This window comes from Siphateles boraxobius, unplaced genomic scaffold (genome assembly GCF_051911475.1).
Source record: "Siphateles boraxobius isolate OS27281-9 unplaced genomic scaffold, OSU_SipBor_1 8, whole genome shotgun sequence".
Lineage (NCBI taxonomy): Eukaryota > Metazoa > Chordata > Actinopteri > Cypriniformes > Leuciscidae > Siphateles > Siphateles boraxobius.
Genome location: NW_027509208.1, coordinates 36,929,548 through 36,944,561, shown reverse-complemented (window position 1 = coordinate 36,944,561; position 15,014 = coordinate 36,929,548). Strand labels below are relative to the sequence as shown.

Here is a 15,014-nt window from a genome sequence, read left to right as displayed (position 1 = left end):
AAAGCGCCTACAATGGGCACACGGGCATCAGAGGAAGGAAGTCACCTGGTCCGATGAGTCCCATTTTCTTGTACGTCATGTGTACGTGTGCACCGTTTACCTGGGGAAGTGATGAACCATGATGGACTGTGGGACGACGGTGGAGGGGGTGTGTGACGCTCTGGTCAATGTTCTGCTGGGAAACCTTGGGTCAGCCCAATTCATGTGGACGTATATTTGACACATGCCACCTACAGTATCTAAACAATGTTGCAGACCAGGTATACTCCATGACAACGGTTATTTCTGAGAGAAGTAGCCTATTTCAGCAGGATAATCACACCGTCACACTGCACACATTGTTTAGGAATGGTTTGAGTTTGGAAGAATCTGTTTTGGAAGCACACGGAGGACCAACAGCATATTTGGTCATAATGTTTTGGCTCATCGGTGTATATATAACCACTGGCTTCATGACCTCGTGTGTTTATTTCAGTGTTTCTCCTTTCTGAATGTGCGGAGTATCTCTGGCCACTAAAATCACTAACAGCCAGAGTTTGAATATTTTCCTGAAACATTTTTCTGGCAAATTATCAGATTTATGCTTTCTTAGGAAAGGGTTCAATGTGATACAGGTACTTCTTGCTTGATTCTGAAGGTTATTTGCTTCCTTACGTGAGTTGCATTGCAACACATAATATGTATGCATTCAGGATGCTTTTGTCATTACATTGCATTTGTACTTTTCAACATTTTAGACCTAAATTTATATATATATATATATATATATATATATATATATATATAAATATGATGAACCAAAGTTAATTTAAATTAGCCAAAATTAATCCCCCTCCAGAGCTTGTTAATTTATTGATAAGACAATGATTTCTGTCAATATACTTGACCATAAAGAATTAATTTACAGACAGCAATGAAGTTAGTAGCAGCGCACCAGATAACACACATCCTAATTAAAATGTTCAGAGACACACCTGTGCCAAGGTTGATATCCTTGTTTTTTTTCAAAAGTACTTTACAGTTTGGTTTTAGTTGGCTTCAGCAGGTTTTGATTAATTCATTTTTATCTCATGGACATGTTTCTGTTTAGTTTGTTTAGATACCTTTTGATTTGATCCCATTCCAAGAGTCACAGTCTGATTCCAAAATGATTCTCAACATATATATTTTCCCTTTTTTAATTATTCTGCTGTGCATGTTTACATATTTTAGATATGGGTTTCGGTTTAGATATATATTTTGATACATATTTTGGTTTTAGTTAATGCAGTTTACTAAAAGGCAGGTTTTACTAAATGCAGTTAGAAATATAGATTTATTTAATTATATCAGAATATCAAGTGACGTGATAATTAATAACAGAGCTCTGATGAGTTCTTAAAGGACAATTCCGGCCAAAAATGAACCTAGGTATTTTATAAAGACAGTACACTTCGCGTATACAAGCAGGAGCCATATTTGGAAAACAGTCTCAATCAGTCGAACCACGAACGCCGTTCGTGAGCTACGTGAGCTGATCTGTGACTATCGACCAGCACGTAGCACGCCGTTCGTGGTTCGACTGATCGAGACTGTTTTCCAAAGCTCTCAATGCTTCGGTTTGCAGGTAGAGACCCTCATTATGCTATTTTTTTTTATTGTATGTGCTATATACTAGCGTTATAAGCTAATCTGTGGTAAATCTAAAACTAAAGCTAAAACTGGGTACATTCGATTATCATGAAAACGCATCCCAGAGAGCGGTCGACTCGGTACCCATGTGTTATTTACCCCTAGGTTCACTTTTGGCCGGAATTGTCCCACATGGGTTATTATTTTTGGATGTTTATAATTTTTTATCAATATAGTTGTATTCAAATTGACACAGTATTTAACTGGACACTAATAATCTCAAACAACTGCATATCTAGCAAGGCCTGGCATTCATGTTTCTTAGATCCTTTATGGCTCGTATCGCAGCAGTTCCTCAAAACTGACAAACTGGACCATGTGTCCAATTGGATGACCTTTATAAAGACCTCAAGAAGCAAAGGTCACCTCTTTTCCAAAGAGAATTGGCAAGTCAATTCTCCAAGAAGTACAACTGTGGCTGAAGATCGTTGCTGTCATCCCGCAGTGTCCCCGGACAATTAACCTCTGATCCCGGTGACAGGTACAGCGTTTGTAACTGTAAACGTCTGCTGCTTTCAAATGCAGGGAAGCCCGTCAGAGAGCTCTGATGCACCCCAGCGTTTCCCCTCCTGGTTTACAAGACGTTCTTAGCAGAAACGAAACAGAAACAATTAAAAAAGAGAGAAATCATCTGGCTTGTTTACACAACGCTGCAAGATTTTGCAATAAATCACGCTGAGATTGTGACATCACAGCATCCAAATGCATTCCCATTACAGCATTTCACTGCAGGAACGCTAATGCGTAACCCATTCCCTGTGCTGATTGCCTTGAAATAAAATACACACAAGTTTAATTGCAGTGTCGTGTACGTGTGAGGAACATCCAGCGTGAAGCAGAAGCCGTCAGTGATGTGTCTGTGTGGAGCCGTAACCTCAATTACAAACCGCTTTAGCCTGCGTGAAACAAGATTCAGGCGGCAAATTAAGTCCGTCATATGCTGTTTATTTATTGTAACGGGCCACAAAGGTGAGAGAATGTCTTATTCTGGCATCAAAGTCTTCTTTTCAAAAAACACACATCTATTTTAATGCATTTACCTCTCAGAATAGAGCTAAGAGCAGTTTTTGGACGCCTGCAGAGTTTCAGTGCACAGAGCAGGGTTTATTGATAACTAAAACTAAGTTGGAAACTTGATTTAAGAAGACATTTTTGACTTAAAATTAATAACACAGATTAAAATGATGAAATAAAAGTTGCTGAAAAAATGTATTGATGCAGATAATCAGATAAACATTGTATTATATAAAGTATATTACATATTATATAAATTAAACAATATACATATTTATTATTTGCTTTATTTTTTATGAAAATCCACAAGTGCAAGAAAGTTGTTTTAGATATACACAAAACTGTTCATATCTGATGAAAGAGTAATATAAATTCAAATATAAAAATGTTTTTGTTAGACAAACTTCTTTTATGATGCAGTTTAAAGTCTGTTTATTAATTTGTTTATTACATGCCAGATGCCAATAATTATTTTATAATAACAAAGACCACAATGAAAAGAAGTTATCCTTGGCAAGTTAAGATGCATCCTGCTTTTATTGTCTAAATGAGAAAGAAACATTCTTATTGTAAATGAAATATTATATAAATAAGAGACAGTGGGTTACAGTGATTTTGCCTCTGAAAAGGAGTGTAATTAGGCATGACATGAAGCTGAAAACGCTCTTAAATGCTATAAAATCTTTATAATGGCCTCTCAGGGCTTATTTCTTTTATAAAACGGCAACAGCAGTAATATGAAATATGTTAATAATTATTAATTAAAGTTCCCACCACGATGCTAGAGTGTGTGGTTTCAAGTGTTGATATGTAGATGTAAAAGTGTTCTGTTGATGTTAAGCAGCGTCATCATTGTTAAGGCACACTATGTAACTGTTTTTGTTTTGTTTAACATCATCATTCTTTCTTTCAAAATGTGTTTTTGTCTCGCCCTGATTCACTATGGTAAGCCTATTATAAATGTTTATATTTTAGACCTGTTAGGATGGTTTCTCGTGGGAAATTGCATACATGCGTCACTCACCCGTGTGTGTCTCGTCATATCTGTAAATAGAGAAAAGTTGCTCCGGGTACTCTGACGTGTGTATGGTGTGGGAGCGGTATAGGTTAGTTAGTTGTCACAACGAGTGAGAAAGATTGACATGGAGCCGCTAAATCTCCAACCTCTGGGGGATCACCCGATTTAAACAAACCCCAAACAGAGGAGAGTCTGCTGACAGCTCGTAATAAAACAAGAATCAACATTACCTTAGCTTTTCAGAGATGGCGAGAACTGAGGTGAAATGGCGGAGCGATACGGAGATAGCGTTATTATTACTCAACAGGTGAGAGAGGTATTTTATTGAACAGATAAATTGCCATATGTAGCTCTCTAACAGAGTTGACAGTAAAGCATTATCTATTGTGAAGGGTCATTTCATTATGGTTGTTGTAGCATTTTTTCTAATATTTATTTTCAAGGAAGTACTGTCTCTATTAATAGCTAAAGCTACACTAACGTCTTCAGCTAGTCAGCTTGAGATCCTTTCCAACTGCTTCTGCCTGGTTATATCTCTTAAGCATATAGTGAATGTTTGATGAGCAGCAGGATAACCATATTCATCCGCACAGTCACACTGAAGCACAACCAAATAATGTTCTTCCACAAAATTCATGCAGTTTTTTTTTATTTGCTAGTGGGAGAAAAGTTACTTAGTGTACCTTTAAATAGTTAAGTTATATATTATAGTTATATATTTAAATGTAGTTATATATTTTATATATATATAAATACCGTAATAACATACAAACAACACTACAATAGCACGGATCTTGCTAGAGTGTTGCAGGTGTTCTGTGTGGTTTCTTACTATAGCTGCATGAGCAAGGTATCATTTATGTCCCACAAAATAGTACCGGATGAGATAGGAGTTGTTAAACCCCTAACCTTATGAGAATGCTTGGCTTGGCAAACACTACTACTGATCATCACAATAAACATTTCCCCAAACAGGCTAATAAAATGTATCACCATGGCACATTAACAAAGAATTCAATTTGCAAGCTGCAGGTGTGTGTGTCCGGCACCGGAGAGATTTCAAGGAGCGGTTATGATGATTGATGTGTAAAATCTGACACGGATCATTTGGTTAATGCTGCACAACAGACACTCTTGACGTATTGATTCCAGTCCTTGTTGTGCAGTGGAAACCGTTAGTGTGTTCATGCCACTGGCGTGGCAAGTGGAATGAACTTGACCCTTGACTGAAATCGTGTTGTGTGAAAACACCTGAGAGGGGCGAGAGATAAGCTAAAAAGTCAAGGAAGGAAGAAGCTCAGAAGTGCGTCCCACATTTTCATCGTACTTTAAAGTCACTGGCTTTATCAGTGAGCATGAGGAGATTTTCTATCCGTGTTTCTGAACAGCTTTCATAACTGGATGTGCATCACCGTCTTCCTCCGACTGAACTCATTGGTTCCCTGTGGCCAACAGGTTATCAAAGCAGCCAATCAGATCCTCCCTCTCCCCTCTGGCTCTCATGTGATTAAATAGTGTGTGGATTGTGAGGGGGTGAATGTGGGTCACAGTACAGTAGCACTTATAATTACAGGAGCACTGATGATATCATCATAGAGAACAGATCGCCTCTATATGCCGCTCGGGCCCGGCGCATCCAACCGGATAACATCGATAGTGGATATGGTCTCATTATGTGCTTCACACCTTGTTCACTCCATCTCACTCTCATTGCTTTCCCTTCATAGTCGTCTCTAGTGCACAGGCCGTTAAAGGTCGAGCTATGAAGCTGATCAATACAGTGTTTTAACATGGATTATATTTGAACTATATACACTACCATTCACAAGTTTGGGGTCGGTAAAGATTTTTGTAAAATAAATTGATACTTTTATTAATCATTGATGCATTAAAATTATCAAAAGTGACAGTAAAGACATCAATTCATATTCCTTCGCTGATAATACTCAGAAATTGTTTCTTGAGAAGCAAATCAGCATATTAGAATGATTTCTGAAGGATCATGTGACACTGAAGACTGGAGTAATGATGCTGAAAACTCACCATGAAATTTTTTATTGAAAAATATATGGAAAGAAGATATTTTAAATTGTAATAATCTTTCACTTACTGTTGTACTGTATTTTTCACGATCAAATAAATGCAGCCTTGGTGAGTATAAGAGACTTAATTTCTTCACAGGATGTTTTTCTTTCCATGAATAAACTACAGAGATTGAGCCCAAACCCATTTTTAAAACAGATTGTTAATGAAATGAGGTGCTTGAGGTGATCATCAACCCTCATGAGGTCCAACTAAACCAATTATATGGGCCGTTTTATGTGTCCGCACTAGAATTTGTGTATAAATTAAAAAATTACATTAATTCAGTGACAATTCATTATTGCTATTATTTGTTATGTTATTGCTATTGGTAAATACAATGAAGTGAAATTTATTATTTAAAAAAATTATCTGACATATAAAACTTGGGTTACACTTTATTTTAAGGTGTCATTGTGATTATATATTAAAGTACCGAGTAAGATTAATTAACAACATGTACTTACCACAGCAATAACAGTAAATTATGCATAACAACATGCAAGTATATGTAACAAGGACACTGTAAAATATTATTAAACCATTGTTTTAATTGTAGTTAAAGGTCAAGACGTCTGGGGTGGGACAGGCCAGACTTCTCCTTTTAAGGGCTTATAGAGACATTTGATGTGTTTTAAACTAGCTACTTTTGGTGTTTTCTTATATGATAGATAATAGTCTGTCAAACATTTCTAATTCTTCTAACATGGGGGATTTATACATCTACTGCCTTAAAAAATTGGTGTAAAAAGGTGTACAATATTCAAGGACTGAAAGTTGATATTATGGTAATTATTTTATTATCATTTTTAACTCATTGCATGGAGGTAATGGAGTAAAAAAACAACCGTGCAGACTTGTATAACAAATGTTCCGCAACTACAGTAGTAAATCACTGACAATAAATAAGACAGATGGGACAAAACAAACCACAAAAAGCAGTTGTTTTTTTCTGTGTCAAAACACTGGAGACAATAATCTTATTGAAGTGTGCACTTAAAAAGTAAAACTTGTCAGAGGTAAACTCAAGATGGTTGAGTCACTTGTCATTACTTGCAGGCTTTTTGCATTATTTGATGACTGCGGCGGTCTCAGTCGATTTGTGCTAGCTGTTGCTAATGTATTTGTAGCCCAAGGCTTCTCTTCCTGTCTGCTGTATTCTTTTTCTCATCATCTTTATACCTCCACTAATGTTGCCTGCAGTGAATTGAAATATTGGCAAAGCTGTTCAAGCATTTCTCATACAAAATGTATCTGCGGTTAGTAATCAGTTACATTCGCTTCATAATTGTGTTCCATGTCCTCAGATGTTTGATTCATTGCGTAGTTAATCAATAGCCGCAAGAGCTAAAGCATTTTCCTATACGCCAACCATTGTCCGATACTCTCGGCAACTGTTCTCGAGACGTTCCCCGAAGCTGACTCAGCCGATCGCGGTGACCTTTACAGAGGCATCACCCCAACAGGAGAAGCTGTAGCACGTGTCGGTGGATCTTCAGCGAGAGCTATTAGGAGCGACGGAGGCCTGATTACTGATCCTGAGAACAATAGCTGAGGATGAGCTCTCCAGCTGGACTGCTCTGTGTTCATGCGTCTCATGGCAGCACATGACATGCTGTCACGAGGACGAGGAACCGTGTTCCTCCGTATGGTCGGAGGGCTCCGCTGGGTTGTACGTGGAATTGTGCGTGACTCATTAACAGAAGGGCATTTCATTAGACATTGCATGATATCAAGGCTTGTGCAACATTCCAAAATGAATGGATTTTAAATTGAACTCAAATTTGAATTGAGGTAGCAAACAGGATGCAGAATTGCTTTTGAATATGAATAGAACAACGCCATCTCACGACAAATTTGTACGAGTGAGTAAAAGGTGGCTTATTTGTCTAAACCCCAGTGATGGGTATAGGTTTAGGGATGGGGTCAGGGGTAGGTACGAATAACTACAAATTAGACAACTGGTAAAATATGTACGAATTAGCAAAAATCTTACAAATTCGTATGAGTGAGGTCGTATGAATTTGTACGAATTAGCCACCTTGTAAAATACGTACGAATTGCCGTGAGATCGGGTTGTAATAGAATCAAAATGAATTGAAATTCACATTGATGAACTAGTTTTTATCTAGAAAAGCAGTTTGAACAGAGGTGTCAAAAGTATTCACATTCATTACTCAGGTAGAAGTATAGATACTAAGGTTTTAAAAAGACTTCTGTAGAAGTTGAAGTATCAACTCAAGCTTTTTACTCAAGTAAAAGTACTGGCATCAAAACTACTTGAAGTAAAAAAATAAATAAAAGTAATGTAAGGAAAGGAAAAAAATGCCATTAAGGACTAAAGCTTAGGCTGCGCCACAGTGGCCTATAGTGCACTACCCCACCTCAAAAAAACATTGTTCTAAAGGCCATAATGACTATAATGTTGTATAAAAATGTTAATGTTGAAAAATGTGGGATGCACTAGGCGACCTGTTTCAGCTGCATGAATGAACGCATTTTAGTACAATGCAAATACATTAAAGAACCATATATGTGTACTACTGAGCATTAACGTGTTTCATGGAGCGGAAGATATGATGACTGGTTGCCTGTAAGTATTGTAATGGTGCAAAAAGTGAAACTTCAGAGGCATGTTATCAATCCCCTTTAGTGGAATGTAAATATACATCCAAGCTTAGCTGCAGGAATCTGAGGGCAACGGACAAGAAAATTGGTGTACCTAGGGCGGGCTTTGTAACAATTACCCTTGTATGGTTGTCTATATACAATAAACATTAGTGCTGTCAAAATGAATGATTAATCCAAGTGATTAATCAAAAAATAACTCATAATCCTGATTGATACCTTCCTGGTTTGAAACTGAATAATTGAACGTTAACATGCCGGAATGAAAACCAGCCGAAATGAAATAGGAGAAACAAGGCTATTTTTAAAATGTAGAACGTACAGATAATTGTGTGAAAATGTAAGGAGTAGAAGTTAAAAGTCGGTTGAAAAATAATTACCCCAGTAAAATATAGATATCCAAAATTTCTACTTAAGTATTTGTACTTCCTTGCTTGACACCTCTGAGTTTGAATGTTGCCAATGTTGGAAGGGTGGATGGATGTTTGAAATACCACCTATTTAGCCTGTATATTTCATCCATTTTTATAAATTTGCATTAACTTCTGTTTATAAATTCCATCATATTTAAAAAAATATATATATATTGATAGACAAACTATAGATATTGATATATAAACTTCTGATAAATATATAATTGCTATTTCTATTTACTCACAATTTGTTGACCAGGATGTAAAAGCACTTTATTTCCCAGAATGCATCATGTGAGAATCCCAGAATGCATTTCTTTACATCCCAGAATGCGTATCTTTTAATTGCAGTCCAGTTCAAATTTCAATTCAACTCCGGCCAGTTCACTAATTTACACTAATGAATTGAAAGAGAGCCAAATCTTCAAAATTCAATTCTGAATTTTGCACAACCCTGCTGATATCATGCAATTGCAGTTTATAACTCGCAATCTTACAGTGGCTCAGTGGTTTGCACTGTCTCACAGCAAGAAGGTCTCCGGTTCGAGCCCTTTGGGCATGTTCTCAACATTTCGGTTTGGGTTTCCTCCGGGTTCTCCAAAAAAATCAGTTTAGGTGAATTGGAGACACTAAATTATCCATAGGTGTGTGTGTGTGTGTGTCCTGAGCCATGTAATGGGGAGGTTCGGGGAAAGATATGACAGTACATACATACCAACATACCCCAGGAAAAATCATTGCCAAGAAAACTCAAATAGCAACAGATGGCCATTCAATCACCAAGAGTCAGATACAACTGAAATGGTTAATGAGAGAGAGAGAAAACTTGCATATAGTGTTGTTTTTATATGCATCCTGTTCACAATAAAGCAAATCCTGGGCCTTTTTTGGGACACATTGTGAAAATTGTCTGTTGGTACTAAAACTATACCAATATCAGCAGCACTTCCCTTCTGTTTCCTTCAGGTACGACACCATCACAAATCAGTGGGAGACAGTGTCGCCGCTCCCCAAGCCTGTTCATTCGTCTGCTGCCACCGTATGCGGAGGAAAGATCTTCGTGTTCGGCGGTGTGAACGAGGCTGGGCGCTCAGCTGGGGTTCTGCAGTCTTACGTCCCGCAGACCAACACCTGGAGCTTTATTGAGTCCCCCATGATCGGTAAGTAGATCATTTGAACAACAGGAATTTACTAATGGAAATTGTTCATTTGTGCATCTGAATTTCCACCCAAAGACAATTTAAAAACTAGTATTTGTCAACATGGCATCAGAAGGTGGTTCTGTATATGTGGTCTGCCTTCTTGAAAGGCTTTTATGAGGTAGTTTGCTTTGCACATGGGCTCAATCGTAGCAGAAGAACAGCAGGACTGATATGGCAGAGTGGGACTCAACATCTTTACTTGCAGTAGGAGGTTTTCAGGCTTCAATTAGCTCAGCAATTGCTGTGCTATGGCATCATAAAAGCTATTTCATAAACTACATTAACTTGGTAATTAAATTAAGTTGCATGCAGTACGTGGAACCTAGATAAACATGGATTATTCTTCATTTGTCCAACCTTTAATCAGAGATCCTCGTCCTCCCATGATCATCTCTAATAGTTGTATTGATTGTTCATACAACGAGTGTGTTTAAATGTAGCTGTCACAGACAGCACTAAACTAAACACACTAAAATTAGACCTTTTACATCCATTATACTCAATTGTATATTTACTGGCACTGGAGATGGAGCGGTAATACTGTACAGTAAGGTTGTATATGTAAAAATATATTTAATGCAATACCTAATGTGAAACAATAGTGAAGATCAATGCTTTTAATGCATTTATCAATCTGTTCACTTTAATTTCTTCATACACTAATAAATTTAACATTCATTATATATATATATATGTATATGTATGTATATGTATATGTATATAACATTAGTTAACTACTTTATCATTAAATAGTTTATTAATCATTTACTTACTGATTCTAAGTGATCTTATGAACGACTGACAACTAAATAATTGGTTGTAAATAATGCAATACTTCATAATTATTTACCATACAAATACAATTATTATATAATCTATAATATTATAGATATGCTTATAAATCAAGAATAAAGCATTTATAGCTGTATTTATTGGCTGCTTAGTAATTTCTATTAATGCTTTATAAATTATGAATTAACTGTTTACTAATGCTTGGCTAATGATTAATAGCGTGCAGTTATTATAAAGTGTTACCAATATTGGGTATCACATTTCTACATTTTTCACATTTCTAAATATTTTACAATATAAATAAACGCAATGAAAAAAAAATGTCATGGATCTAATGTTAAACAGTATTAAACAATAATGTAGGTCTTGCAATTTTACTTGAGCACACTATTTGAGAATAAATACTAGCATTGTGAGTACGACTACATGTTTCCTGGCAGCAATAGCTTTTTGCTCTATCTCACTGATTGACAGGCATGTAAGTCTTTGGGTAAAAAAGGCCAGTAGGAACATTACACAGAGTGAGCGAGTGCCATTCATATTTCCTCTGCCATGTCCACAGTCAATGACCTCATGCTAAAGGCTTTTAAGAGGTTCATTTCCTCAGTCACAGTGTGATTCTGTTGTTTGAAGACCTGCAGACAGTAGTAAACACTTCTAAGCAAACAGCCAGTGCCAGCAAGACGAGCTGTCAGTGAAGGTCGAGCAGGCAAAGTGCCACTGGAAGTGCATGAAGCCACGTGGACTGTGGAGAATTGATTGCAAACAATTGCTTGTACAAATTACACAAGATTGCAGGGCGTCTTTAGAGTACAGGGACATTAAAAAGTGATTCAGGGAGCCTCTGGACAGTCTGATGAGTTATCACTGAACCTCCGCGAGCGCTCGCGACTGGACCCTGTTACTGCTCTGAGCGTGTCGGGCCGCCTCGAGATGCCTCGTCTACAAACATCCCTTAGGTCTCTAAACTACCGGTGCGATGGGTAGCCAGTGTTTATGAAAACATGTTCAAAGCATGTCAATTGGCCAAGCAGCACTTTGAGACATCCATCGGAGTGAAAAGGCAGTGTGAGATGGGTTTGACTGAAGTAGTCTCACATAAAACACTTCAGCTTGTTTATTGAGTACCGACGGTTGTTGCCTATGTCCTCACCCCATTTTCAACCCAGCTCTCTGGGAATCTTGCTATTCAAACGACTCCTTTCCTATTTCTTTCGTTTTTAAAGGCTTTTCTCTGCCGCGTTTTGCCTCTCCCGAAAATTGATCGAGACAAATTGGTGGCACGAACTGTTGTTGTCTTGTTTCACTCTCAAAAAGCTGAATCCCTCATGTCTCCATTGTGCCAGATACAGGTCCCCCAATTGATCGAAACCTTGAGACGTCTTGCCGGTGGCAGGATTTCAGCATCAAAGAAGCAGACGAAGATTTGGCATGACGTTCGAGCCCCTCGAGTAGCAGCGGCAGGCAGAACGTGGGCCAAACCCAACAATGAGCTCTGCTGATAACATCAGCGTTGGGATAGAAAACGAGACGACAAACAGATAAACAGACTGCGTGAGATTAGGACTTAACAGACGCCGGCAACTCAAACTGCTTGCGAGATACATGCGCTTGTGATGCAAACAAAGCATTCAGGGAGTTTAAATGAAGTGACTCGGCACAAAAGCAGTCGTTTTGTGAGGGGAATAAAGACGTGTTCGAGGGGGGGCGCCAGAACTGTGCTCTGGTTATAGAAGACGACGCCTCCCCCTGGGTTATGCCGCCGATCAATTCGACAACACTTGCTGTGACTGATGCTGGTTGGAGTGCTATAAAAAGAGGGAGTTATCTAGACCGTCACTCAAAGTCGAGCGACTGGGGTTTTTAATGAGAAGCGCCTGGCATTCACGCCGCCAAGCGAGAGCCCATCTCACACTTCCTTTTCAACCATTAAATCCAGCGGCTGTTTTACAGATCGCTTCTGTGCTCGGCTTCTCAAGCGAGGAGCATCAGTCGAAGGTGCGGAAAAAAAAACAAAACAAAAAAACCTTGAACGAAGCCATGTGAATTATTCATAGGTGTAATAAATTGGCCCTGCTGTAATCGTTTGGGAGACAATTTCTGTCAGAAAGCGAAGCCTGATAGCCTCTCTCTTGCATTCGGCTCGACGACCTTTTCCGTGTTCACGACCATGCGTTGGGCTGTCAGTCATTTGCCTGCTCATGAAAAGATGTGATTATTTCTGTTTCTTGGCCATTTACCCCGTGTGAAGAAGGATAGAGTGAGTAAAACCTGTCACATTGTGAAGGGTCTGCGGGTATTACGGAGGTAATTTCCTCTGTTTGGAATCATTAGGTGGAACAGGTGCCATATATCTGTTTGCCATAATTTGTCATTCTCCACTTAATAATGTACAGCATAAAGGATATAGGGAAATGGAATGTGGCATAAAGAGGCCGAGAAAATCATGAATGCATTACACATGATGCTTCAAACCCTATTTCGTAAGATTGCATACTTACGATGTCACATAGGAACCACACAGTATGGTAGTCCTCGTTTATTATCTACCGTTTCACGGGAATCTGCCGAAAGAACATTGTAAAGTCGTGCTGAATAGAATTTAGATGTCGTATTTAGACGATCCAGCAGCAGTTTGATTTACTTGTAGCTCCTAAAAGCACAATAGATCTTTCATTGAGCACAATGTGTATGTGCACAGACCCATGATAATGCCAACATAACGACATTATTCCAGGGAAAAATGCATCTGTGTCTGGAACATACATCAGAGAAGTAACTTCTATCTTGTTCTCTTTCCTCCTGTGCTCCTTTTGGGCTTATTTAGATAACAAGTACGCTCCCGCTGTGAGCCTCAATGGTTTTATCTTCATCCTGGGAGGAGCCTACGCCCGAGCCACCACTATCTACGACCCAGACAAGGGCAACATCAAAGCCGGCCCCAACATGAATCACTCGAGGCAGTTCTGCAGGTTGGTCTAATGAACAGTAGATTGCGCTACGCCATGCAATAAACGATGTTCCACATTACAAATGGTGTAGCATAAATGAAAGGGAAACGGTCTCTTTTTTTTTTTTCTCCCCCAGTGCGGCGATCCTAGACGGGAAGATCTATGCAACGGGAGGGATTGTGAGCAGCGAGGGACCAGCGCTGGGCAACATGGAGACCTTCGACCCTTGCACGAACACGTGGACGCTGCTGCAGAATCTGCCGTGTCCGCTTTTCAGACACGGATGCGTGGTTATAAAGAAGTACATTCAGAGTGGCTGAGGACAAGTTTGACTCTGGACTACTCTGTCACGAACTGGCCTAAAACAGCCCATCGAGCTCCAGCCAGCCAACCTGGGTGGAACGCGGTCGGACCATCCGGGTCAAGATTTAGCAAAGGATCCGTAGCATAGCTCCCCCCTCAGGTGTTGTGCCATTGGAACAACATTCTAGGTCAGCCAAATGCATTTTTTTAATATTCCCTCTTCAATGTTTGAGTTGTTCTTCCCCCACATCATGTTTCTTTGAGAAGGTTCCCGTCACATTGGTTGTCATGAGATGAGAAAATGGTATGTGAGAAAATGGATTGTGTGTCGTATATAAAGATCAGTTACATTGTAAAGGGACTTCAGCAAGAAGCTAAAGGATGTCGATGCTAGTCATGTAGCCCTCCGGCGAGGGTCAGCGCCACAGAGACGGGATAGAACGAAGGCCCTCCTGGACTCCAAAGCACAAAATACCAGAACCTGTGATGCCCAGAGGAGTTTCGTTTTATTTTGTTCTGTGTAAATCATTCTACCTTTTCTTTGTTGGTTTTTAATCCTTGTTTTATTCCAAATCCACGAGCCTGCCGCCATGGCAGAATACAGATGGAGCAAGATGGAAGGAGAAACTTTGTATTATACGGAAGATATGTATATTTTAAAAACCAATGACAATTCTGTATAAATGTTTTTAGAAAAATTCAATGGATTTGAACAATGTCTGTAAATCTGTATGTACCCTATCGGAACAATTTACGTTATTAATGCTGAAATACATATCCAGAATTCTAAAGAAACATGTTGACTGGTCATTTACGTACGCTTCAAAGGGCATTTATTAACCCACTGGAGCCGTATGGATTACTTATATGATGGATGGATCACTTTTGGGTGAACTAACCCTTTAATTTTGTAATTTGTGGCTAACCTTTAGAGAGCATG

At 38.7% G+C, this 15,014-nt stretch overlaps 1 protein-coding gene across 1 annotated transcript in view; it reads left to right on the top strand.

Annotated features, from left to right (window-relative positions):
* The window catches only part of klhl29 (kelch like family member 29), a 275,193-nt gene extending 260,324 nt beyond the window's left edge, over positions 1-14,869 (top strand). Inside the window, exons 12-14 of the mRNA XM_077219873.1 lie at positions 9,793-9,986; positions 13,648-13,792; positions 13,908-14,869. Coding sequence (XP_077075988.1) covers positions 9,793-9,986; positions 13,648-13,792; positions 13,908-14,091 — 523 coding nt within the window. The 3' untranslated portion in view covers positions 14,092-14,869. The remainder of the gene's footprint in view (positions 1-9,792; positions 9,987-13,647; positions 13,793-13,907) is intronic.
* Positions 14,870-15,014: the final 145 nt, after the last annotated feature.